Consider the following 25,622-nt stretch of genomic DNA (forward strand, 5'->3'; position numbering starts at 1 on the left):
GGGTTGCCATTTCCTTTTCCAATGCATGAAAGTGAAAAGTGAAAGTGAAGTCACTCAGTCGTGTCCAACTCTTTGCGACCCCATGGACTGCAGCCCACCAGGCTCCTCCGTCCATAGGATTCTCCAGACTACTCCCTCAAATTTGAAAACCTCAGGAGAAATCGTGTCCCGTTGGGGAGGGATTGGGGACGCCACACACCACAGCTCCTCCCTCGCATAAAGCCCAGACATCGAACCTAAAAAACTTCCTCGTGGTCATCGCACATTCTGGGGGAGACGCCGTGCTGTGGGCAAAGAGCTGCCCAGAGAGGCGGCAGGGTCGGGGCCGAGGTGGCCGCGTGAGGTGTCCTGTGAGAGGACAGGACATGGGCAGTGATATCAAAAGAATGGACTCTGAGTTCTAGAAGCTCAAAACTCAACTTTTTTGGCTGCATCACACTGGATGCGGGATCTTAGTGCGTCAACCAGGGATGGAACCTACACTGCCTGCAGTGGAAGGGCAGAGTCTTAACCCCTGGACCACCAGGGAAGTCCCTCAAAGCTTCACCTCTGAAGGCCAGCTGGATATCTAGAGACTAGGCAAGTGAGGAACACTGCTTAGAGACTAGAAGACAATGAGTGATGTTCACTTCATGGATCCAAAGACCCCATTCACCTGTATCCACCTTTATCAAGTGGCCAAAGAAAGATTTCTCTCCCATAATCTAAATACTCTAAAGGGGAAGATCAAGAAAGGGAGACGTTAGCTGAAAAGACTCATCATTTTTATCCAAGAGAGACTGCACATGACCTAAAGGAACTGTTTCAATAATCCGTTTAGACTGAGCTTTCCTTTGAACTTGGTCTGTTCTACCAGTGAGATTTCAGGAAGTAGGCCAGATCAGGTTTAGACAAAACAAATAAATCATTTTTCTCTGCTTATCTGAATCTGTGAGTTAACCCCCAATCCGAACCTCTGCTGAGATTACTTTCCCTTTGGCAAAATCCTCCAGGAGGCCTTCACCTAAATAACCTCCAAACAGAGATAACTATTATTTTCTCTTTACCATCGCACTTTATACATATTTAGATTGTTGCACTTGCATAGCATTTAACGCTTCTAATGCTTCTGAGGCCTGCCTCCTTCACTAGTTGCTTGTCTTGAGGGAAAATATTGTGCCTGATTCATCTTGATCTTGGCCTGGCACCTTCAACTTGGGCTTCATACAGGACTAGTATCTGCTGCTGCTCCTGCTGCTAAGTCGCCTCAGTCGTGTCTGACTCTGTGCTACCCCCATAGACGGCAGCCCATCAGGCTCCCCTGTTCCTGGGATTCTCCAGGCAAGAACACTGGAGTGGGTTGCCATTTCCTTCTCCAATGCATGAAAGTGAAAAGTGAAAGTGAAGTCACTCAGTCGTGTCCGACTCTTCGTGACCCCATGGACTGCAGCCTACGAGGCTCCTCCGTCCACGGATTTTCCAGGCAAGAGTACCGGAGTGGGTTGCCATTGCCTTCTCTGGACTAGTATCTAACAGGCAACAAATCTGGTTAAATTGTATTGAGTTCTTAAAGATGGTGGATTATAGGTATGATGTTTTGGATCATTGAGACCTTCCTCCAAAATATATACATGAACTAACTGGTATTCAGAAAAATTAGATGATTTTCTTCTCATCTCCATTCCTTTCCCAGCATGACTGTTAAGTAAAAATGTGTCAAAACTCATTTTTAATCTAGAATGGACTAACAGTGTTATCCCAGTGAAATCTCCTTAAACTCGTTTGGAAATGGGCTCTGAGTTTCTCTGATGTTTCCTAAAATTCTAATGTATACCGTTCTCATCTGTTTACTTAGGAGACTTAAGTGAGGGAGTGAGGGAACAAAACTCAAGTTTGTGGCTTGAGAGTCTCACTGGATGCCTACTTGCTCCAGACAAAGCAAGTTCCCTTGCACTCGACTCTTCTACACGGACAATGATTTCCTGGATTACCTTACAGATTGTTGAACGTTAACTACGTGATATCTTTAAAGTGGAATTTGTTGGGTGGTTTTACATTTCTTTGTGCTTTTCTGTATTTAGCAAATTTTCTATAGTGAGTATATATTTTGTCTGTAATTGGGGGAAAAAACCCAACTAACCCACTGTTTTGAAAACATGTCTTTTATTCCTAGAGTGAACTTCAGCTATAAAAAGAATACTGAGAGGTGGGCGATGGGCCTTCTCTTCCACCAACCCAAGTCAGAAGGAGGTGGAGAGAAAATAGACCTAAATACAAATATGACTAACATAACTTGGTCCCATTTAAAACAGTCTCATATAATGGGACAGAGAAGGCAATGGCACCCCACACCAGTACTCTTGCCTGGAAAATCCCATGGACAGAGGAGCCTGGTGGGCTGCAGTCCATGGGGTCACGAAGAATCGGACACAACTGAGCGACTTCACTTTCACTTTTCACTTTCATGCATTGGAGAAGGAAATGGCAACCCACTCCAGTGTTCTTGCCTGGAGAATCCCAGGGACAGGGGAGCCTGGTGGGCTGCTGTCTATGAGGTCGCACAGAGTTGGACCCGACTGAAGCGACTTAGCAGCAGCAGCAGCAGCATATAATGGGATTCTTGCTTCAGCCTTATGTTTAGCCTTCTCATTTTAGAGGGAATTTCTGGCAGTCCGGTACTACAAAAGAATAGGCCTTCTTGCGACTTTAACCTGGAGAGATTTAGCCATCTAATCCTGACACCTTAAAAGGCTATCAGGGGATTTCCCTGGTGGTCCAGAGGTTAAGACTGTACTCCCAAAGCAGGGGGCCTGGGTTCCATCTCTGATCAGGGAGCTAGATCCCAGTGCAGCCAAAAAAAAGAAAAAAAGCAAATAAATAAATAAAAGGCTTTCGAAGGAAACACTGAGGGCTCAGAAAAATTCTCTGGCACTTTCAACAGCCTGAATTCCATAGTTGGACTGCCTCACTGAGCACGTTCTAGTTTATAAAGGGTGATAAATCATGTGTCATTTCACACTACCATAGGTAGAGGGTCTTGTGCGCTAGGAGCCCTCTTTTCTTTTCCTCTTTCAGGGACCCACTCCCCCCATGTGGGAAAATGTAGTTTGTGAAACCAGAGAAATTGATTCACATAGAAATAACTGTAAAAGTTCTTTAAGGCCAGACAAACAACAAGACTAGCAATTTCAGTCTTCCAGTGATTACAGTAATTAAGCTTCGGAAGAAACTCCTCCCTTCCTTCCCCAGTCAACCCCACCCCCCGCCCCTGCTGCTCCCATTACTGTCCTATTTGTGCAAGGCCAAAGAATTCCAAAAATGGAATTGCTTCCTTTTAGGAACCAAAAGTAAACATTTGCTCTAAATCCACAACATAACCTGTTTTCCTGAATGACTAGCGGTCTTTAACAGTAATCTCAGCCTGTGGTGTTAGAGGTGGGAGCTGGGAATTTTTCCAGGTGGTTGAGTATAGAAAATAGTATTATCACCTACAAAATTAGGAGTTGACTAAAGGGACTCAGTCTTAAGACCCTCTCTCCTGTCTTTCATTCCCACCTACAAACCAGAATCATAGGACTTCACTGCAAGAAATCTTTCTAGTTTCTATAGTACACCTCTTCATACAGATGAAGAAGTTGAGGCTCACAGTTCTTAACAGTCCTTATCTCAGCCACTGGCACCCAGTAGGTACTCAGTGACTATTAGCTTTGTGTGTGTGTTTAAGTGTTTATTTATATGACTGCATCAGGGATCTTTCATTGTGGTGCGCTGACTCTCTAGTTGTGGCAAGCGGGCTCAGTAGCTGCAGCTGCTGCTGCTGCTGCTAAGTTGCTTCAGTCGTGTCCGGCTCTGTGCGACCCCCATAGACGGCAGCCCACCAGGCTCCCCCGTCCCTGGGATTCTCCAGGCAAGAACACTGGAGTGGGGTGCCATTTCCGTCTCCAGTAGCTGCAGCAGGCGGTCTTAGTTTCTGCACAGTGCGTGGAATCTTAGTTCCTTCACCAGGGGTTGAACTCTGCATCCCCTGCATTTCCAGGTAGATTTTTTTTTTTTAATCGCCAAAATGGTTTTGTTTTGGACACTGACAACATGCGCAACAATGCGACTGTATCATTACTTTGTTTGGTTTCCTTAAGTATTACTTAAGTATGCATTAAAAATACATGTTTACATTTAAGAAATGTAACACATTAAAGTCCTCTGTAAACAGAACTCCTTCTCAATATATTTCCCTGCTTTGTTTCATACATAAATAACATAATCTACAAAGTTATAAATAAAACTATTAACTCTTATGACCTAAACAAATTTTGGAGCTTGACAAGAGTGTGTTCTTTCTGATTTTACATAAGCAACAACATGCAGTATTTGCAGTGTTTTTGAATCATATAGATAACTTAAAATCAAAACCTTTGTTGTCTCCAAACTGTTCTCCCTACAACAGATGTTCAGTGTACTTGGTAAAGATACCACCATTCAAAAGTCAACGTGGTCAAAAGGCTAGATTTTTAAAATAGAACAGAAGATTGCCATTAAATATTATTAAGCCTTATTAAAAGCACTTTAGTTTGTTTGAAGAACAAAATATGCTACCAAAGAGTATATGCTTGTACTATCATTTAACTGGAAAGCTAACACAATCTTAAAAAATCAGATTCAATTTGTAGTAGTCTTGGGAAAAAATTGTTCATGGAGATTCTGTTAGAGGAACAGAAACCATATTATCCTAAGTTTTCTAAACTTTATTTTGAACCATCACTTCAGTTAGTTAAAACTTACAGGGTAAAAATAATGACGCACAAAAATGATCTTAGGAAGGCATATTCAGAATTCCTGATGCAGAAAACATGATTATTTTTTGTTTAATGACTGGAAATCTTTATTCCTTCAGAAAATAGTAACATTATTCATTGAATGTCACCACCTGTTTGGTGATTTACTAGATAACCACTCAAGGTATTTTATTAAGTAAGCACTCAAATTATTTTTATTTAACAAAAGTAAAAGACCACCTGTTTGGTGATTTACTAGATAACTACTCAAGGTATTTTATTAAGTAAGCACTCAAATTATTTTTATTTAACAAAAGTAAAAAGACTTTTCATGTTGCAATTGTTTCATTATGGATTAAAAACCTAGAAAAACATTCTCAATTAATATCTTCCCTAAATTTAAATGAATCAAATGACAAATAATACTAAGCTAAGCTCTGTCATTACCTTTAAAAATCTAAGTTTTCTAAAAGTTTTACTTTTTAATCAATATTAATATGATCTGGGTCACACTATTAACTGCCACTCAAACTTTATGTTTAAAAAAAGAAATAATCTTTTTTAAAGAGCAGATTAACAACATGTTTTCCATGTTCTTATAAAAAACAAGATTCTGATATACATAATAAATCTAAATCAAAAATCCACACATGGTAGTGGAAATTCTGTCAACTTTCAGCATAATACAACATAAATCCACAGTAATTTTGCTTCAACAATTCAAAATTTAAGTTTGTAATGGAAATGTCAACAAGTCTTAACTACAACATTACTGCTGATGGGTTCCACTATAGTTCACCCAGGCACAGCAGATGTGCACATCTGATAGACTGCTTAGAAAATTAAAGCTATCAGAGCTATAAATTAGGAATACATAAATAAGAACACAGCAATGCCAAAGCATTAGAGCAGTTAAAGCAAAAAAAAAAAAAAAAAAGATGTGATGTAAACACAACTGATAGTTTTCTCTGTGAGCCACTTTCCACCGATTTATAAAGCTATGGTTTTATAATTCTTTTAAAAAGGACAATGTTTCCACATTGCTACATGCAGTGATTTCATTGTTAGTGATATGTTCTTGACTACAATGCAATCTTCAATCCTCTTACACAGCTTGACATAGCCCATCAGGATTTCTTCAGAAAGTCAGCTTGTCATATTTTCAGCAGCCTTTAAGGCTTCTGTGGCCTTGCGAATTTCCTTAATAACTGATAATAAAGCTTCTGGGTTAATTCCTTGTTCACAAAGCCGCACACATATAGACAGAGTTTCCATATCTAATCTAGTATCCAAAACTCTTGAAATCTCAAGTAGGATGCATTCAGATTCACTGCTGCTGCTGCCGCCGACCCAGCACCATGGCTCCTAGTTATAGCGAGGGTCGAGCGAGGCGGGTGAAGGGCCTGACCTGGAACTTCCATGTGGATTCTTAACCACTAACTTTTTTGTTTCTGGCCTAAGTTCTTCAAAACGACCAGTCCATACTAAGAGTATAAGATTCCCAATTTAAAAACTGTTTTCTTTCCACTTTGTCACACTAAATTATGTAATTCTGTTGGGTTAGAATAAAGTTATTATAGCCATAAATTTCATTTAGTTTTAACAGCTTTATTGAAATACAATTCACACACTATATAATTAAACTGGTCTTCCCTGGTGGTTCATTGGTAAAGAACATGCCTGAAATGCAGGAGCCCCAGGACACGCTGGTTTGATTGCTGGGTCTGGAAGATCCCCTGGAGGAGATTATGGCAACCCACTTCAATATTGTTGCCTGGAGAATTCCATGGACAGAGGAGCCTGATGGGCTACAGTCCATGGGGTTGCAAAAAGTCAGACACAACTGAAGCAAATTAGCACCCAGGCACATAAATAATTAAACCATTTACAGTGTACAATTCAATGACTTAATTCAGAGTATTAGTATACTGTCCATATTATATTAGTATAGAAAGTGAAAAAAAAGTGAAAGTTGCTCAGTCATGTCCAACTCTGTGACTCCATGGACTATATTGTCCATGGAATTCTCCAGGCCAGAATACTGGAGTGGGTAGCCTTTCCCTTCTCCAGGGGATCTTCCCAACCCAGGGATCAAATCCAGGTCTCCCGCATTGCAGGCGGATTCTTTACCAGATGAGCCAATAATATATATAATTAGTATCATAATATAGTATATCAGTATCTTATCTATCACCATAATCAATTTTATAACATTTTCATTAGGCCCAAAAGAAACCCATCCCCTTTAGCATTCGCTCTTATTTTCCCTTGTTCCACCAGCCAGCCTGAGGCAACCACTGATCTTTCATGTGGTCCTTTGTGACTGGCTTCTTTTTCTTAGAATATTTTCAAGGTTCAGTATTTCCATGTTGTAATATGTACTTCATTTCTTTTTGTTGTTGAATAATAAATATTTAATTATATGCATATATAATATTTTAATTCAAGAATTGATAGATATTTGGCAGAATGTTGTTTCAAACAAATGTGATCACTGAGCTAGCAGAAGCTTAAAATTAGTTCATATACATGTGCATGCTAAATCGCTTCAGTCCTGTCCAACTCTCCACAACATTACAGGCTGGAGCCTACCAGGCTCCTCTGTTCATGGGATTCTCCAGGCAAGAATACTGGAGTGGGTTGCACTTCCTTCTCCAGGGGATCTTCCTGACCAGGGATTGAACCTGTGTCTGTTTCCTGCATTGGCGGTGGGTTCTTTACCACTAGCGCCATCTGGGAAGCAATATATAAATATATATCTCATATATTTCTATGTTGAATTTATACTTCAGCACACTTACTATTAAGACTTTGTTATAATCTTAGACCTGAATATCAATTTTTTCCCTCTAAAGTTTCCGATGTGATAGTGTGGAAAGACAAAATAAAGTCTTGCCCTAAGTTTTTCTGCTCCTCGGACTTCTGGGAAAACAGAGGCATATATATAGGTGTATACATATATATATACATATATATATATATATATATATATATATAGAGAGAGAGAGAGAGAGAGAGAGAGAGACATAAATATAGGTGCCCAAGTAAGAGTCCTTAGGAGAGAAAAAAGAAAAGAAAAAACAGATCCAGAGAAGATTAGTTCCTGGTTTTTAAATGCGAGCTTTAGAAAAGAAAGGGCAGTTGGGGCACATATCCAACTAGCTGATCGGCAAATCTAAGACCTACACATATACACAAACAATAAGAGGTGACTGCTTGGTGAGGGTGCGAAAGGGGGACAGTACAGGCCACAAATTCAATCACGTGTGTCCTTGTAAGGCTAAGTTTTGCACCTCCTTACTGCTTTTGTGGGTCTCTAGTTGGGCACAGATTGGGAGACTTTGGAGAACTAGTTCGTACTTAGAGAACTTGAATTTGTAAATACCAAACTGAGAGTTTTTATGATCCTGGGAGGTAGCTGATTCCCCACTGAACCATTCTTTACTCAAATCTTGCCTTCCCTGGCCCTATTCTTACAGGAGTTGAGGCGACAGTACTCTTCCGTCACCTGCCGCGGAGATCACGGGCTTTGGGGTGTATTTTCTGCCCTATTTGTTCCTGGTCAGAACACCAGGAAGTGATCCTTGACTCAGCCCGCCCGAGGTTTGGGTGTTGTCATTCCCCACACGTGATTTTCTACCAGCCGGCGAGAGACCTCACGTACCACCGGACTTACTCATCCTAGTGACTCCACCTCTTTCCTCCTCTACTCTCCACCCCACGTTAGCCTGTCCTGCTTAGAGATTAGAGGAAAGGAGGGTGCTTGGAGCCAGGAAATACCACTTTCCCAAGTAGTCCGTGAGGAGAGAAACTAGTGTTTGGGAAAGTGCAAGATAATGGAGTTTGTTTTACTCTTCTCCAGGATGCTTTGCACGTTCTCTGTTTAAGGCTAACCTTACTGTCTTAACCCCAAATAATTCTTTCCTATTCAAGACCACCTTATTACTGAGGCGGACCTTGTCCCCGTTAAGGTTGCTTTCCCTTTCCCTGTTTTCCACTACTCTGAGTCCGGAATTCTCAAATTCTTAGAACTGCTTTGAGTCCCTGATCGGCCTCCTTCCTGTTCTAGCTGCGTGACCTTGAGTGAACCATTAACTTCTCCAGGCCTACTTTCCGCGCCTGTGGAAAGAAGGCCAAAACGTCTACCGCACCAAGCCTGCGACGAGGCCCAAATATGAAAGCCCTTTGTGCGCTGTAAAAACTAATAAAATGTTAGCTATTCTGGATTCTAATCACTCTTCCAGAAACCCTCGGTTTCCTTTGGGGCTCGGCCCGCAAATCGCGCCTGGGGTGGGTACTTCTCACCACCCTCCTATCGCAGTCTTTCCCATTGGCTTACAAGACGTCCGCGCGGCGCCCAGTATTGACGCAACGCCGCCTCCGCTGGCGCAGGGTGCTGCATTGGCCCCGCCCCCGACCGCGCCTGGCCTCCTGCGGGGTCCCGCCCTACGGGCTGACACGGGCGGATCCCGCCCCTTCAGTGACGTGTGGCGCGCGCAGCCCGGCCGCCCCGGCAGTTGGTGCAGCGGCGGTTGGGCTGAATACGCTCGCTTCACCCCTCCCCTTCTCCGGCTCGGGCCCCCACCCCGCCGGGCCCAGCCCCAGCGCCAGCCGCAGCGGCCCCGTCCCGTGCGGGCCCGTGTCGCCCCCTCAGCCGGAGACGCCCCCGGCCGGCGGGCAGCCCGCCACCATGGAGCTGGAGGACGGTGTGGTGTACCAGGAGGAGCCCGGCGGCTCCGGGGCCGTGATGTCGGAGCGGGTGTCCGGCCTGGCCGGCTCCATCTACCGCGAGTTCGAGCGGCTCATCGGGCGCTACGACGAGGAGGTGGTCAAGGAGCTGATGCCACTGGTGGTAGCCGTGTTGGAGAACCTGGACTCGGTGTTCGCGCAGGACCAAGAGCACCAGGTGGAGCTGGAGCTGCTCCGGGACGACAACGAGCAGCTCATCACCCAGTACGAGCGAGAGAAGGCGCTGCGCAAGCACGCAGAGGAGGTGAGGCCGGCCAGAGGGGAGGGTGAGGGCCAGGCCCGAGGGCTGGGGGGTCGCGCTCCGTCTCGGAGGGGAGGCGCGCCAGCCTCCTTGGGGCAGGCCTCAGTCCGAGGCTCGTCGGAATGAGCCTGGCGGCCGAGAGGCCCCAGTACCCCCGGCCAGCATTGGACGCCCAGGGAGATGGGTGAGTGTCTTGGAGAAGAGAGTGAGATGGGGGAAGAAGGCCTGGGGAGGAAGCCACAGCCTGGCCTGAGGGCACCTGGGGTTGGCTGAGAGCGGTATTTTAGGGTATCTGCCTGCCTCTTGTAGTTTAGGAAAGTTTCCGACCACCGTGGGGGTAGTCAGACGGCGTTTCAAACTTTTACCTTGGGGTGGTGGGTGGAGCGCCTTTAAACAACTGTCCTGGATATGTAACTTCCGCTGATTCCAGTACCTTTCCTGGGGGTTGCTGCTTTGGGAAGTTTGATATCTTCCTCTTTCGGTCAGTTTCTTGATATTTTAACCCTACTGAGGAAGTTTTATTTTATGTGTTACGTGCGTTGGTTGAGACTTTGTCGACACTTAGATGTATGGGAATACTCTGTAAATATGGAGAGTATGCAATTTTATTGTATTGGTATACCACATCAATGCACTCTTCCTTGTCAGGTGGTAACCTTGGACAGTTCCCTTTAAAAACTATAAAAAGGACGGGGAAGTGGTAGGGGGCGGGTTAAGGAGATGTGGGTGACAGTTGGCAACTCTTTTCAGAGACTGCACTTGGCCAGCTTTTAACTTTATAATACCTCAGCTTTTAACTTTAGTGACCTCGGTGCCCCAACCTTTTGGAGCTCTGGAGTGCAAGTGATAGGTGTTTTAACTTCTTGAGGTGGTCAAGGATTCTAGCTTTCAGTATATGCTGGCATTATTTCTGTGGAATTTATCTGATGTAGGTGAAGTGTCCTGTTCATCTTTGTTTCCTGAGCGTCTAGCAAACCTGGGTAAATATATGGTGATAGAAGGAAGCTAAATAACTAATTATTGAAGGAATGACATACTGTCTTTCAGAAATAATTGAAAAGTTTTAAAGATGTGCAGCTCATTTCCTGACACTAAATAGTACCACCATGTAAACTTTTTTTACTTAATACCTTTGTATGAGGTCAAATAGTTGTTGTTTTCCTTAAGTTTGACTGCATGATGCTTTTTAGTTCTGATTTTGCGATCCATTTGTCTCAAAGGGATGCTAATGAATTTGCCAAACAAAACTGACTTTATTCCAAAAGTATTTCCAAGTATATATGGAAGGAAAGGTTGGAAAAGAAAATCTAAGGATGAATCACAATTTCCACTAGTTTACTAGCACTCTTTATGGAATGGAGCTTATGTACTACTCCTGAGATGACTTGCCATGTCTTCATGCTCAGAGAGGCCCTTGCTATTTTATGGATGTACATGGGAAGACTGTGGAATTAACCGAATATACACACAGGTGAGGAACAGGCCCGGCATGACTTTATTATCACAGATAAAAGAAATTGTTGGACTTCCCCAGTGCTCCAGTGGTTAAGAGTCTGCCTGGAAATGCAGGGGACAGAGGTTTGATCTGTGTTCTGAAAACATTCCACATGGCGTGGGGCAGCTAAGCCTGTGCACTTGACAGCTAATGAAACGCACGCACCCTAGAGCCTGTGCTCTGCAACAGGAGAAGCCACGCAGGGAGAAACCTGCACACCCCAAGGAAGAGTTGTTCCCCCTCATCCAGCTCGTTGCAACTAGAGAAAGCCCACGCACAGCAGCAAAGACCCAGGATAGCCATAAGTAAATAAATAGATAATTTTATAAAGCAAGAAATTACTCCCATCAGCCTTAAACTCCTGTCAGTCCATGTAAACATGGGCAAAATGCCAGGGTCATGCATGCCAGGAAGACCATCTGCCACAGGTTGCAGAATCAGAAAATACAACTAACTAAGCTGCTAGACTCTGGATTATATATTAATTTCTTAAGTAAATGACATGTAAAAAGTGGCTATCCAATGAGTTCTTTTGTAATTGATGCTTTTTCAAATGTGCCGGTAAGTTCTATGTAATGAAGCATGACCTGAGACTAAGAATGTTGATGGCTAGATGACCGCAAATGTAAAGTCGTCTTGTTACTAGTTTTCATGTAAGATCATGGATCAAGTTTTACCCAAGTACTCAGAAATTCAGTCTCTCTCAGGTAAACTTGCAGAAATGATTCTGTGTTTAATTTTCTCTAAGTTTTGTGGCCTTTAAATAGGAAATGTAGTCTTTATTATAATGATACTACTTAATTTGAATACCTTCTGTCTTTTTCTTTGCTTTAATTTGAATTTGTTGTGACGAGTTAACCTGCTGGTTTTGAGTCTATAAAAATAATCTGAAGAAGGGCTGATTTTATATAGATTTATAACCAGCTTCAAATCCTAGTCAAGAAATCTCATTTTATAGCTTACCACTCTCCCCTTTGGGCTTCCTGCTCCAGCCATATATATATATATATGTAGTCAAAGCTGTGGTTTTTCCCGTAGTGATGTATGGATGTGAGAGCTGAACCATAAGGAAGGCTGAGCACTGAAGAACTGATGCTTTTAAATTGTGGTGCTGGAGAAGACTGTTGAGAGTCCCTTGGGCAGCAAGATCAAACCAGTCAGTCCTAAAGGAAATCAACCTTGAATATTCATTGGAAGGACTGATGGTGCGGCTCTAACACTTCGACCACCTGATGCGAGGCATGGACTCGATAGAAAAGACCCTGATGCTGGGGAAGTATTGAGGGCTTGAGGAGAAGGGGGCGACAGAGGATGTGCTGGTAGGATGTCAGCAATGACTCAATCAACTTGAATTTGAGCAAACTCCAGGAGATAATGAAGGGCTGGAAAACCTGGCATTCTGTGGTCCATGGGGTTGCCAAGAATCGAGTATGACTTAGCGACTGAACAACAACAGTATATATTTAAAATATTTATTTATGTGTGTGCCAGGTCTTAGTTGTGGCACACGAGATCTTTGACCTTATTGAGGCATGTGGGATCTAGTTCCCTGACCAGGGATGTAACCCTGGTCCCCTGCATTGGAAGCACGAAGCTTTAGCCACTGAACCACCAGGGAAGTCCCCAACCATATATATATTTTTCCATTTAACCAACTACTGTCTGATGCCTTCACCCCCTTGGCCTAGAATACTTTTCCCTTAGAGCTTTATCCTGACTAGCTCCTCACTTTTGACTCAGCTTAAATTTCACTTCTTCAGCTCAACATTTCCTGTCTACTCTATCCAAGGTAAACCTGTGAATCTATGAACAATTGATCTGTTAAATCATGGATTACAAAAACAGTTCACAAGTTGTGTGACACAGACCAAAAAAAAAAAATCTAGAGAGAGATGTTATTCTTAGGAAGAATATGTTAGTGTTTTTTATGTTTGTGTAAATTCTGATTCTTTTAGAATAGACATGATTTGTTTTGAGTAATTAAAAAAAAATTTCCCTGAAATAGGCAAATGAATTAAAGAAAACTTTTCTTAAGAAATTCGTTTAAAATTTTTTTTTATTGAAGTATAGTTGATTTGCAGTGCTGTGTTAATTTCAGATGCATAGCAAAGTGATCCAGTCATACACAGTGAATTTAGTTTTAAAGTGAGAGTTTAGCGTGATTGACTGGAGGGAGATTGCACATAAAAACGAAGATGTACCCTCTTCATCCTCCTTGAGTAGGAGAAGCATATATGAAGACAGAATATCTTTGCTGGGAAGAGGATGGTGTGATTATGTGGTTTTTAGGACTGCTTTTCTGTGGGTTTTTGTCTAAAATGAAGTGATTAAATGCATAGGTGAGGGATATTACTGAGAATTTTCTAATTAACTTTTTTCCAATGAATCAGCACTTAAAGCAGTAACAATTGATATTTTATATGAAGACTTACGGGCTTCCCTGGTAGCTTAGCTGGTAAAGAATCCTCCTGCAATGCAGGAGACCCCAGTTTGATTCCTGGGTCAGGAAATTCCCTGGAGAAGGGATAGGCTACCCACTTCAGTATTCATGGGCTTCCCTGGTGGCTCAGATGGTGAAGAACTCACCTGCAATGCGGGAGACCTGGGTTTGATCCCTGGGTTGGGAAGATCCCCAGAGGAGGGCCTGGCAGTCTACGCCAGTATTCTTGCTTGGAGAATCCCCATGGACCAAGGAGCCTGGCAGGCTGCAGTCCATGGGGTCGCAGAGTGCGACACGACTGAGCCACTAAGCGCAGCACAGCATAAGAAGACTTGTTATCAGGTTGTTTTCTTTGCAAGTCTGTGCACATGAGAGTGAATGATAAGATTTGTGGGCAGGAAGGCAGGCGTGGATATTGATGTTGTAGTTCTCATTCTTTCATGAGAATATATTATTTTTTAAAATTAAAATTTATTTATTGAGGCTGTGCCTGGTCTTAGTTGCGTCATGCAGGATCTGTAATTGCAGCATGTGGGACCACACTCCCTAATGAGGGATTGAACCAAGGCCCCCTGCATTGGGAGTGAGGAGCCTCAGCCACTGGACCACCAGGGAAGTCCGCATAAAAATATGTTATTCAAAAATGCTAAGGAAATTAATTTTTGTTTGTGAAATAATTTATAATGAAAGTTAACTTCTTCAATAAACACTTAGAAAGGAATATTTGAAGTCTTTTCAGTTCAAGACAGGAGTGAAGAGTAATTTTGAATACTGTAGCTTATATTTGTTGAGGACTTAGGATCTTAAAAACAGAAATTCCGTATTTGCTTCAACGTTGTTTATTTTGTTTCTTTGGCAAAGTTGTTATTTGAATTGATATTTATGATGGTTCTTTAGTTTTAATTCTATTACTCTGGTATCAAAAGGAGTTTAATTTGCTATTAAGTAGGTTTTGGGGATCCCCTGGTGGTCCAGTGGTTAGAACTCTGAGCTTCCACTACAGGGGCATGGGTTTGATCCTTGGTTGTGGGGGAGGGACGGACTAAGAGCCCCCATACTGCACAGTGAGGCAAATAATAATAATTTTAAAAGTAGGTTTATTTCACTACAGTGGAGCAGTAGTGGAATGGTGTTTTATTTATATGCGCAGATGATCTGTTAGTACAGAGCAGTTTGCTGGTCCATTGAACATTTGACGTGAAGTTTTCAAACCACTTGTTCAGTGTTTTTTAATTTTAATCTTATTTATTTATGTTTGGCTGTGCTGGCGTTTGTTGCTGCATGGGCTTTTCTCTCATTGTGGTGAGCGGGGCTGTTCTCTAGTTGTGGTGTGCAGGCTTCTCATTGCCGTGGCTTCTTTTGTCATGCAGCACGGGCTCTAGGGCGTGTGGACTTCAGGAGTTTCGGCTTCTGGGCTCTAGAGCACAGGCTCAGTAGTTGTGGCACACAGGCTTAGCTGTTCTGTGGCATGTGGGATCTTCCTGCATCAGGGATTGAACCCGTATCTCCTTCATTGGCAGGCAGAATCTTTTCCATGGAGCCACCAAGGAAGGTAAGCTAAGGAATCCAAGAAATCCAGTGGTTTTTAAAACCAGTATCTTGTGGTATCTTTAGGGAACTAAAGATTTTTGGTCCAAGGATAACTGAGGTGCTGACTTCATTTCTCTGTCTTGGTTTAGTTACAGCAAGGGTCAACAGCTTTTTGGACTGTTATATCTTAACTTCTTTAAACCTAAGTTTTAGAATGCTCAAAATACACTTTAGTGCTTCGTTGATCTCTGTATATGCAAATGAATTTATACATAAAACCAATACATTTTAAAAATACATATTTTCATATTTTGAAAATATCTTTTTTTTTTTTTGCTGATCTATTGAAATAAGCTTCACACTGCCCCTTGTCAGAGTAGATATGTCCTTGCCTGTCAGTCCCTACTTCCAGGCACGTTCTGAAATGAACAATCTGTTTGTTCTTCTTGCTTACTTTGATGAGAGGGTGTGTATGTCACCTTTTGAAATGGTAATCAGAGATAATTATTGTTTAGCTATTAAGATAGATCTTACCATTTACCTTCAGGATTTCTTGGTGGCTCAGATGGTAAAGAATCTGCCTGCAGCAGGAGACCCAGGTTTGATCCCTGGGTCAGGAAGATCCCCTGGAGAAGGGAATCGCAACCCACTCTAGTATTCTTGCCTGGAAAATTCCGTGGACAGAGGAGCCTGGCAAGCTAGTCTGTGGGGTCGCAAAGAGTCAGACACAACTGAGGAGCTAACAGTTTACCGTTTACCTTTCAGAGATTTCTGAATTTAAGTTTGTTAGTATCTATTATGTGTCCCTGGGCTAGTGACATTCACGTTTTACTTATTTAAAATCACAAAAGAGACTATGAAAATGGCCAAGGTACCAGGATGGATTAGTTGAGTAAAAATGACTTACTAGATTACTGTGGCATATGACACAGGTCACTGATCCAATTCTGTGCCTGTGTTTGGTGAGTGAGTTTCTTGGATTCCTTAGCTTACCTTTAACTACACACTATGTACTTAAATACTTTTGGTTCCCAGGAGAACTAGTATTAGAATAATGTAGCCAAATACATTTTCTTTTGTTCCCTTGACTAATGGTTGAGTTATTTTAAAAACACCTTTTTTTTTTTTTTTTTTGCTGTGCTCAGCACTTAGAAAGAATGTAGCTATTACCTAAATTTCTAGGTTGAGATAAGAAGTAAAAGCATAGAAGCAGTTTAATAATGTATGTAATGTGTCTATCAAAAAAGGTGATATTTAAAAATATATATGTATGAATTCTATACATTTTGAAATTTTGGCCAGTGATATTTAGTTATTAGCTTCAGTACAAGGCCTTGGAATTCACTCAAGACTTCTGGTGCCCACATACTGACTGAAAGTGAGGGGATAGAAAAAAGTATCCATGCAAATGGAAATAAAAGAAAGCTGGAGTAGCAGTACTCATATCAGACAAAATAGATTTCAAAATAAAGAATGTTACCGGAGACAAAGAAGGATACTATATAATGATCAAAAGATCAATACAAGAAAATATAACAATTGTATATATGTATATGTGTGTATCCAACATAGGAATACCTCAATATCTATGGCAAATACTAACAGCCGTAAAAGGAAAAATCAACAGAAAAACAATAATTTTGGGGGATTTTAATAACTCACTCTCATCAAGAGACAGATCGTCCACACAGAAAATCAGGAAACACAGGTCTTAAATGACACATTAGATCAAATGGACTTTCAGTTCAGTTCAGTTCAGTCGCTCAGTCGTGTCCGACTCTTTGCAACCCCGTGAATTGCAGCACGCCAGGCCTCCCTGTCCATCACCATCTCCCGGAGTTCACTCAGACTCATGTCTATCGAGTCCGTGATGCCATCCAGCCATCCCATCCTCGGTTGTCCCCTTCTCCTACTGCCCCCAATCCCTCCCAGCATCAGAGTCTTTTCCAGTGAGTCAACTCTTAGCATGAGGTGGCCAAAGTACTGGAGTTTCAGCTTCAGCATCATTCCCTCCAAAGAAATCCCAGGGTTGATCTCCTTCAGAATGGACTGGTAGGATCTCCTTGCAGTCCAAGGGACTCTCAAGAGTCTTCTCCAACACCACAGTTCAAAAGCATCAATTCTTTGGCACTCAGCCTTCTTTTCAGTCCAACTCTCACATCCATACATGACCACAGGAAAAACCATAGCCTTGACTAGGCGGACCTTGGTCGGCAAAGTAATGTCCCTGCTGATATTTAAAGAATATTCCATCTGAAAGCTGCTAAATACACTTTCTTCTCAAGTGCACACGGAACATTGTCCAGGACAGATCATATCTTGGGCCACAAATCAAGCCTCGATAACTTTAAGAAAATTGAAATTATATCAAGTATCTTATCTGACCACAATGCTATGGGATTAGAAATCAATTACAGGGGAAGAAACTAAGAAAAACACACATACGTGGAGGATAAACATATGTCACTGAACAGCTAATGGATCACTAAAGAAATCAAAGAGGAAATAAAAAGATAGCTAGAGACAAATGACAATGAAAACATGATGGTCCAACACTTTGGGGATACAGCAAAAGGAGTTCTAAGGGGGACATTTATAGCAATACCATCTTACCTTAGGAAACAAGAAGTATCTCAAATAAACAGACTAACCTTACCCCTAAAGCATCTAGAGAAAGAGGAACAAAGCCCAAATTTAGTAGAAGGAAAAAAATTACACAAAAATCAGAGCAGAAATAAATGAAATAAAGATGAAAACAGTAGCAAAGATCAATGAAATTAAAAGCTGATTCTTTAAGAAGATAAGCAAAATTGATAAACCTCTAGCCAGGCTCATCAAGAAAAAAGGAGAGGACTCACATCAATAAAACTAGAAATGAAAAAGGAGAAGTTACAACTGACAACACAGAAATACAAAGGATCATAAGACGCTACCACAAACAACTATGTGCCAATAAAATGGACCGCCTGGAAGAAATGGACAGATTCTTAGGTGCAGCCTTCCAAGACTGAACCAAGAAGAAATAGAAAATGTCAACAGATGATTCACAAGTACTGAAATTGAAACAGTAGTTAAAAAATTTCCAGCAAACAAATGTCCAGGACCAGAAGGCTTCACAGGTGAATTCTATCAGACATTTAGAGAAGAGTTAACACCTATCCTTCTGAAACTGTTATAAAAAAATTGCAGAGGAAGGAATACTGCCATGCTCATTTTGTGAGGCCACCATCAGCCTGATACCAAAACCAAAGATATCAAAAGAAAAGATTATAGGCCAATTATACTGATGACAGAGGGTGAGATGGTTGGATGGCATCACAGACTCGATGGACATGAGCTTGAGCAGGCTCTGGGAGTTGTTGATAAACAGGGAAGCCTGGTGTGCTGCAGTCCATGGGGGTTGCAAAGAGTTGGACACGACTGAGAAACTGAACTGAACTGATACTGATGAATATAGATGCAAAAATCCTCAGCAAAATACTAGCAAACTGAATTCAACAAGACATTAAAAGAGTCATTCACCATGATCAAGTGGGATTTATCCCAGAGATGCAAGGATTCTTAAGTATCCACAGATCAGTCAGTGTGATGCACCACATTAACAAAGTGAGAATAAAAAGAAAGCATATGATCATTTCAGTAGATGCAGAAAAAGCTTTTGATAAAATTCAACACCCATTTATGATAAAAGCTCTCTAGAAAGTGGGAATAGAGGCCATAATAAAGGCCATATATGACAAACCCATTGCTGACATCATTCTCAGTGATGAAAAGCTGAATTCATTGCTTCTAAGATTGGGAGCAAGGCAAGAATGTCCATTGTCACCACTTTTATTTAACATAGTTTTGGAAGTCCTAGCCATGGCAATCAAGAGAAAGAAATAAAAGTAATATAAATTGGAAAAGAAGTAGTAAAATTGTTACTGTTTGATATGCATGATACTATACACAGAACATCCTAAAGATGCTACCAGAAAAACACTAGGGCTCATCAGTGAATTTGGTAAAGTTGTAGGATTCAAAATTAATATGCAGATCTCTTGCATTTCTGTATACTAACATCAAAAGATCAGAAAGAAAAATCAAGGAAGCAATCTTTTACCATCACATCAAAAAGAATGTAATACCTGGAAATAAACCTACCTTAGAAGTCCAAAGACTTGTATTCTGAAAAGTATAAGACACTGATGAAAGTAGTTGGAGATAGCACAAACAGATGGAAGGATATACTGTGTTTTGGGATTGGAAGAATCAATATTGTCAAAATGACTATACTTCCTAAGGTGATCTTTCAATTTAATGCAATTTATATCAAATTATCACTGACACTTTTCCCAGTACTAGAACAACAAATTCTAAAATTTATATGGGAACACAAAAGACCCCAAATAGCCAAAGCAATCCTGAGAAAGAAAAATGAATCTGGAGAAATCAGGGTCCCGACTTCAGACTTCCCAGGTGGCATCAGTGGTAAAGAACCTGCCTGCCAGTGCAGATGTGGGTTTGATTCCTGAGTCGGGAAGATTCCTGGAGGAGGGCATGGCAGCCCACTCCAGTTGTTGCCTGGAGAATGCCATGGACAGAGGAGCCTGGCAGGCTACAGCCCACGAGGTCGCAGAGAGTCGGACATGATTGAAGTGACTCAAAACGACTTCAGACTATCCTGTAACGGTACAGTAATCAAGAGTGTGGTACTGGCACAAAAACAAATATAGACCAGTGAAACAAGATAGAATGCCCAGAAATAAACACATGCATACCCATGGTCAGTTCAGTTCAGTCACTCAGTCATGTCTGACTTTTGCGACCCCATGGGCTGCAGCACACCAGGCTTCCCTGTCCATTACCAACTCCTGGAGCCTGCTCAAGCTCATGTCCATTGAGTTGGTGATGCCATCCAACCATCTCATCCTCTGTCTTCCCCTTCTCCTCCTGCCTTCAATATTTCCCTTCTCTTCCTGCCTTCAATCTTTCCCAGCATCAGGGTCTTTTGTTTGCATCAGGTGGCCAAAGTTTTGGAGTTTCATCTTCAGCATCAGTCCTTCCAGTGAATATTCAGGACTGATTTCCTTTAGGATGGACTGGTTGGATCTCCTTGCAGTCCAAGGGACTCCCAAGAGTCTTCTCCAACACCACAGTTCAAAAGCATCAATTCTTCAGTGCTCAGCTTTCTTTATAGTCCAGCTCTCACATCCATACATGACTACTGGAAAAACCATAGCTTTGACTAGACGGACCTTTGCTGGCAGAGTAATGTCTCTACTTTTTAATATGCTGTCAAGGTTGGTCATAGCTTTTCTTCCAAGGAGCAAGTACCTTTTAATTTCATGGCTGCAGTCACTATCTGCAGTGATTTTAGAGCTCAGAAAATAAAGTCTGTCACTGTTTCCATTGTTTTCCTATTTATTTGCCATTAAGTGATGGAACTGGATGCCATGATCTTAGTTTTTTGAATGTTGGGTTTTAAGCCAACTTTTTCACTCTCCTCTTTCACTTTCATGAAGAGGCTCTTTAGTTCTTCTTCACTTTCTGCCGTAAGGGTGGTGTCATCTGCATATCTGAGGTTATTGATATTTCTCCTGGCAATCTTGATTCCAGCTTGTGCTTCATCCAGCCTGGCATTTCACTTGGTGTACTCTGCACGTAAGTTAAATAAGCATGGTGACAATATACAGCCTTGATGTACTACTTTCCCAATTTGGAACCAGTCTGTTGTTCCATGTCTGGTTTTAACTGTTGGTTCTTAACCTGCATACAGATTTCTCAGGAAGCAGGTCAGGTGGTCTGGTATTCCCATCTCTTGAAGAATTTTCCACAGTTTGTGATCCACATAGTCAAAAGCTTTGGCCTAGTCAATAAAGCAGAAGTAGATGTTTTTCTGGAACTCTCATGATCCAATGGATGTTGGCACTTTGAACTCTTTTTCCTCTGCCTTTTCTAAATCCAGCTTGAACGTCTGGAAATCCATGGTTCATGTACTGTTGAAGCCTGGATTGGAGAATTTTGAGCATTTCCAGTCCTGTGGCCACGCTGAGTTTTCCAAGTTTGCTTGCGTATTGAGTGCAGCACTTTCACAGCATCATCTTTTAGGATTTGAAATAGCTCAACTGAAATTCCATCACCTCCACTAACTGTTTGTAGTGATGCTTCCTAAGGTCCACTTGACTTCACACTCCAGGATGCCTGGCTCTAGGTGAGTGAGCACACCATCATGGTTATCTGAGTCATGAAGATCTTTTTTGTATAGTTCTTCTGTGTATCCTTGCCACATCTTCTTAATATCTTCAGCTTCTGTTAGGTCCATACCATTTCTGTCCTTTATTGTGCCCATATTTTCATGAAATGTTCTCTTAGTATCTCCAATTTTCTTGAAGAGATCTTTAATTTTTCCCATTCTACTGTTTCCCTTTATTTCTTTCTTTGCGTTGATCACCGAAGAAGGCTTTCTTATCTCTCCTTGCTATTCAGTTAATTGTCACTTAGTGTATGACAAAGGAGGCGAGAATATACAGTGGAGAAAGACAGTCTCTTCAATAAATGGTGGGGGGAAAACTGGACAGTTACATGTAAAATAATGAGATTAGAATGTTCTCTTAACACCATGCACAAAAATAAAATGGATCAAATTCTTAAATGTAAGGAAATCAATTGGAAGGACTGATGCTGAAGCTTCAATACTTTGGCCACCTGACATGAAGAGCCGACTCAGTGGAGAAGTCCCTGATGTTGGGAAAGATCGAAGGCCAAAGGAGAAGAGGGTGGCAGAGGATGAGATGGTTAGACAGCTCACCAATTCAACAGACATGAGTCTGAGCAAGCTCCAGGAGGTATGAAGGACAGGGAAGCCTGTCTGGTGTGCTGCAGTGTGTGAGATCACTAAGAGTTGGACACAACTTGGTGACTGAACAGCAGCAACAAATTTTACACACACACACACACACACATGCATACACATATTTTTACATTGTGAACCATTTCAAAGTACATTGCAGATGTTATGACATTTCGCCCTTCAGTACTTAAAAGTACTTATCATAAAAATTAATGCATTCTACCATATAGTCATAACTTTATTTACATAGGAGAACATTTTCTAATATCTAGTATTCCGTTTGAGTTTGTGTTTTGCTTTTTTTTTTTTTTTGCTGTACTGAATAGCATATGGGATGTTAGTTTTCCAACCAGGGATTGAACCCACATCCTCTGCACTGGAAGCACAGTCTTCACCGCTGGACTACTAGGGAAGTCTGTGAGTTAATTTTTTAGAGCAGAGCATGTGTTGGTTATAAAGATGAGTAAGTTAGTGTTTTTATAGTGAGCTAATGGCACTCATCTGGAAAGGAAAAAATTATTGCAGTTTAACTACTTTTCTATAAATAGAAATTTAAACCTGAGTTCTACAAAGCAGTTAAAATTGTCTAATTTTTTTTTAAGATTATAGTATAAAAGTTTAATGGATTATTTTTCCCGTTTTAAGCTTTGAAATGCAGAGATTGAGAAACTACCCTCCATTTAATGTTTTCTCTGGCAACTTTTTTTTTAGTCTTGCATATATTTTAGGGTACCTTGTTTCTGATTGTTTACCTGCTCCACTAGGATTATAGAGCCCTAGAAGAATTTTTTCCTTGTAATTTGCGCTCCCGCTGATTAGATCCTCTATAGGGGACGAATTTAGGATTTTTGTGTTTCTCGATTCTGTTGCTGTGCTTTAAAATATTTTTTCTTTTAAAATCTTGGTTTCTTTTAAATTTATTTTTTGGCCACACCAGGAAGCACATGGGATCTTAGTTTCTCAGCCAAGATAGAAGCCACGCCCCCTGCATTGGAAGCACGGAGTCATAATCACTGAACTGCCAGGGAAGTCCCTAAAGTGTATTTTTACTTGCTTTTCTTGCAGGTATTTTTTTAAGGGCTGAGAGGAATCTCCATAATCTTTGAGTTCTTCCCTATCCCATTCCCATAGGGAGATAAACAGGACACATGAATGATCAGAAAAAAGAAATATTTATTGAGCCAGGCACTATTCTAGACTCTGGGAATGTGTCCACAAACAGATCAGACAAGAAAAGTAGCCCTTCCTTTCTTACAGTTTATATTGTAATAACAAACCAGTTAATTATAGATTGTGGTACGTGTTACACAGGAAATAGAGGTGAGGTGATACAGAGTGGAGAGGCAGGGATGTTAGATAGAACAAACAAGTTTATAAGGGTAAGCAGTCCATCTCATTATTTAGATATGTAGAGTCATTATTTAGATATGAAATGTTAGGCATACTAGAATTTCTCCTCCTCATATTCTTGAAAATTCACAAAGGTGATAGGAATTCCCTGGCACTAAGTGGTTAGAACTCCATGTTTTTACTGCAGTGGCACAGGTTTGATCCCTAGTAGGAGGACCAAGTTCTGTGTGGCTCAACCAAAAAACAAAAACCAAAAAGAAGAAAAAAATAAGAAAATTCACAAAAGTAAATCACACTCTCAGATGTCTTTCTTCTCTTTTCTTATTCCTCATACTTCTTAGCAACATTTGTCTCTTTTGGTCACTTATTCTGTAAGAAACATATATTTTGGTTCTCTAACTTTGAAATCTCTTGGTTTTCCTCTTGCTTATCTGTGGATTATTCTTACTCTCGTTAGCATTGGTGTTCTTTGGTGCTTTTTCTAAGATCCCCTTAAGGTCTCACTCTGTACGCTGCCTAGCTCATATAATCCATTCTGATCAGTTTGGTGACCATTTTATTGACTATTGCAAAATAGTGTATTTCATTCATTCATTTAACAGATATTTATTGAAGGCCAGCTGTGTGCCTGGTACTGTGGCTATTGGGATACAGTGGTGAGTAAAACAAAATTCTTCCTTTTTGGAGCTGATAGCTTACAAAGAACAGTCTTTTAAGTCCAGATCTCTCTCTCTGGAGTTTCAGGTACATATTACTGTTGCTTATTGGACATGAATGTCTCCCAGCATGTCCAAAACTGAACTGAACTCACAAGCTTGCTTTGCTCATTCTCTTCCTGAGTAGATACCACTGTCTACCTAGCCAGAAGCCAGGTCATCATACTTAACTGTTCTCTCTCCTTCATCCCCATTGCTGCCTTCTTTTGTTTTCAACTCCTAAATATATCTGGAATCTCTTTACTTTTCAAAACTATTTTTACTACTCTGAAAGTAAAGCTTACTACTATGAAGAGCTGGAGCTTCTTTCATTCAAACTGGATACCAGGTCTGGCACATAAGAAATACCCTTTGAATATTTCTGAATAAATAAATGGGCAACTCAAACTGTCCCATAAATGATCTATTTGCATCCTGTATTGCAAGCCTACACATTGTCCATCACACTGTGCCTGGATCTCTCCAAAATGGCAATCTGATCAGATCGTTTCCACATGTAAAAGCCTTTAGTGGGTCTGTCTAAAATCTGTTTTTGAATTGACTAAAGTTCCTAACATACAAGGCCTTGTAGTCTGGCTGCTTCTGACTTTACTAGTCTAATCTTTTCCTTTTAGAGCCACACTGAACACCTTGAGTTTGTTATGTAAAAGGTAGTTTCTCCAGGCCTTCTTAAAAGCTGCCTCTTTGCATGGCACTCTCTTTCTCTTCGATTGCCTGGCTACCATTATTCATGTTTCAGGTTTCAATTCTGGAATGCCTTTTACGACGCTAAAGTATGGGTTGTACCCATTTTATATCTTCCCATGGCATACTATCCTCCTTTCATAGTACTTTCAGTGTTGTGTTTGACTAACCTATTGCTTTAATTCTCCCACTAAATTACTGGGGTGCAGTAGGTACTAGATATTTTTTGTTTGGTTGGATGGTGGATAGATAAATATACTAAAGGTCAAATTGCCGAGGCTAGCTATTTGAAATTCCATTTTGTGAATTCAAGTTATTGTCCTTATTTACTGCTGGTACCAAGTTATGCTACAACTTCCAGAAAATTCTTCAGTGAGTCCTTTGACTTAGGCATATACAGAAAAACTGTCTTCTCCTAAGTATAGTTATTACAGACACTTTGGCTACATTGTCCTATACATACTAGATATTCTGGAAATATTTAGGCATTTAAAAAATTGAAATATTAAGATCATTGAAACTGTTGTCAGAATATTGTAGACTACTTAAAAATCATGTTAGCACCATGATTCTCTCTCTCTCTCTCTTTTTTTTTTTTTTTTTTGACTGTTCCACACAGCTTGAAGGATCTTGGTTCCCCAGCGAGGAATTGGATCTGTGCCCCCTGAAGGGGAAACATAAAGTCCTAACCACTGGACCACCAGGGAATTCCTTCTCTGATTGTTTTTGTGGTTGTTATTTTGTTAGGGATTTTTCTTTGTTTGTTGAAGTTTTTCCTCACAGCAGGAAGTTTAGAAATACAGGGTGCTGGCCTCAAAGTCCAGGCCAGGACTC

General features: G+C 41.1%; 1 protein-coding gene and 1 pseudogene across 4 annotated transcripts in view; one reads left to right on the forward strand and one right to left on the reverse strand.

The window, feature by feature from the left end:
* Nucleotides 1-5,897: 5,897 nt before the first annotated feature.
* LOC138083631 (mitotic-spindle organizing protein 1 pseudogene) lies at nucleotides 5,898-6,172 on the reverse strand (annotated as a pseudogene).
* A 3,269-nt stretch (nucleotides 6,173-9,441) lies between these two features.
* The window catches only part of SPAG9 (sperm associated antigen 9), a 156,505-nt gene continuing 140,324 nt past the window's right edge, over nucleotides 9,442-25,622 (forward strand). For all 4 annotated transcript variants that reach the window (XM_068977188.1, XM_068977191.1, XM_068977187.1 and 1 more), the window contains exon 1: nucleotides 9,442-9,744. In XM_068977188.1, the coding sequence (XP_068833289.1) occupies nucleotides 9,442-9,744 (303 nt within the window). The remainder of the gene's footprint in view (nucleotides 9,745-25,622) is intronic.

Source organism: Capricornis sumatraensis, chromosome 8 (assembly GCF_032405125.1).
Source record: "Capricornis sumatraensis isolate serow.1 chromosome 8, serow.2, whole genome shotgun sequence".
Classification (NCBI taxonomy): domain Eukaryota; kingdom Metazoa; phylum Chordata; class Mammalia; order Artiodactyla; family Bovidae; genus Capricornis; species Capricornis sumatraensis.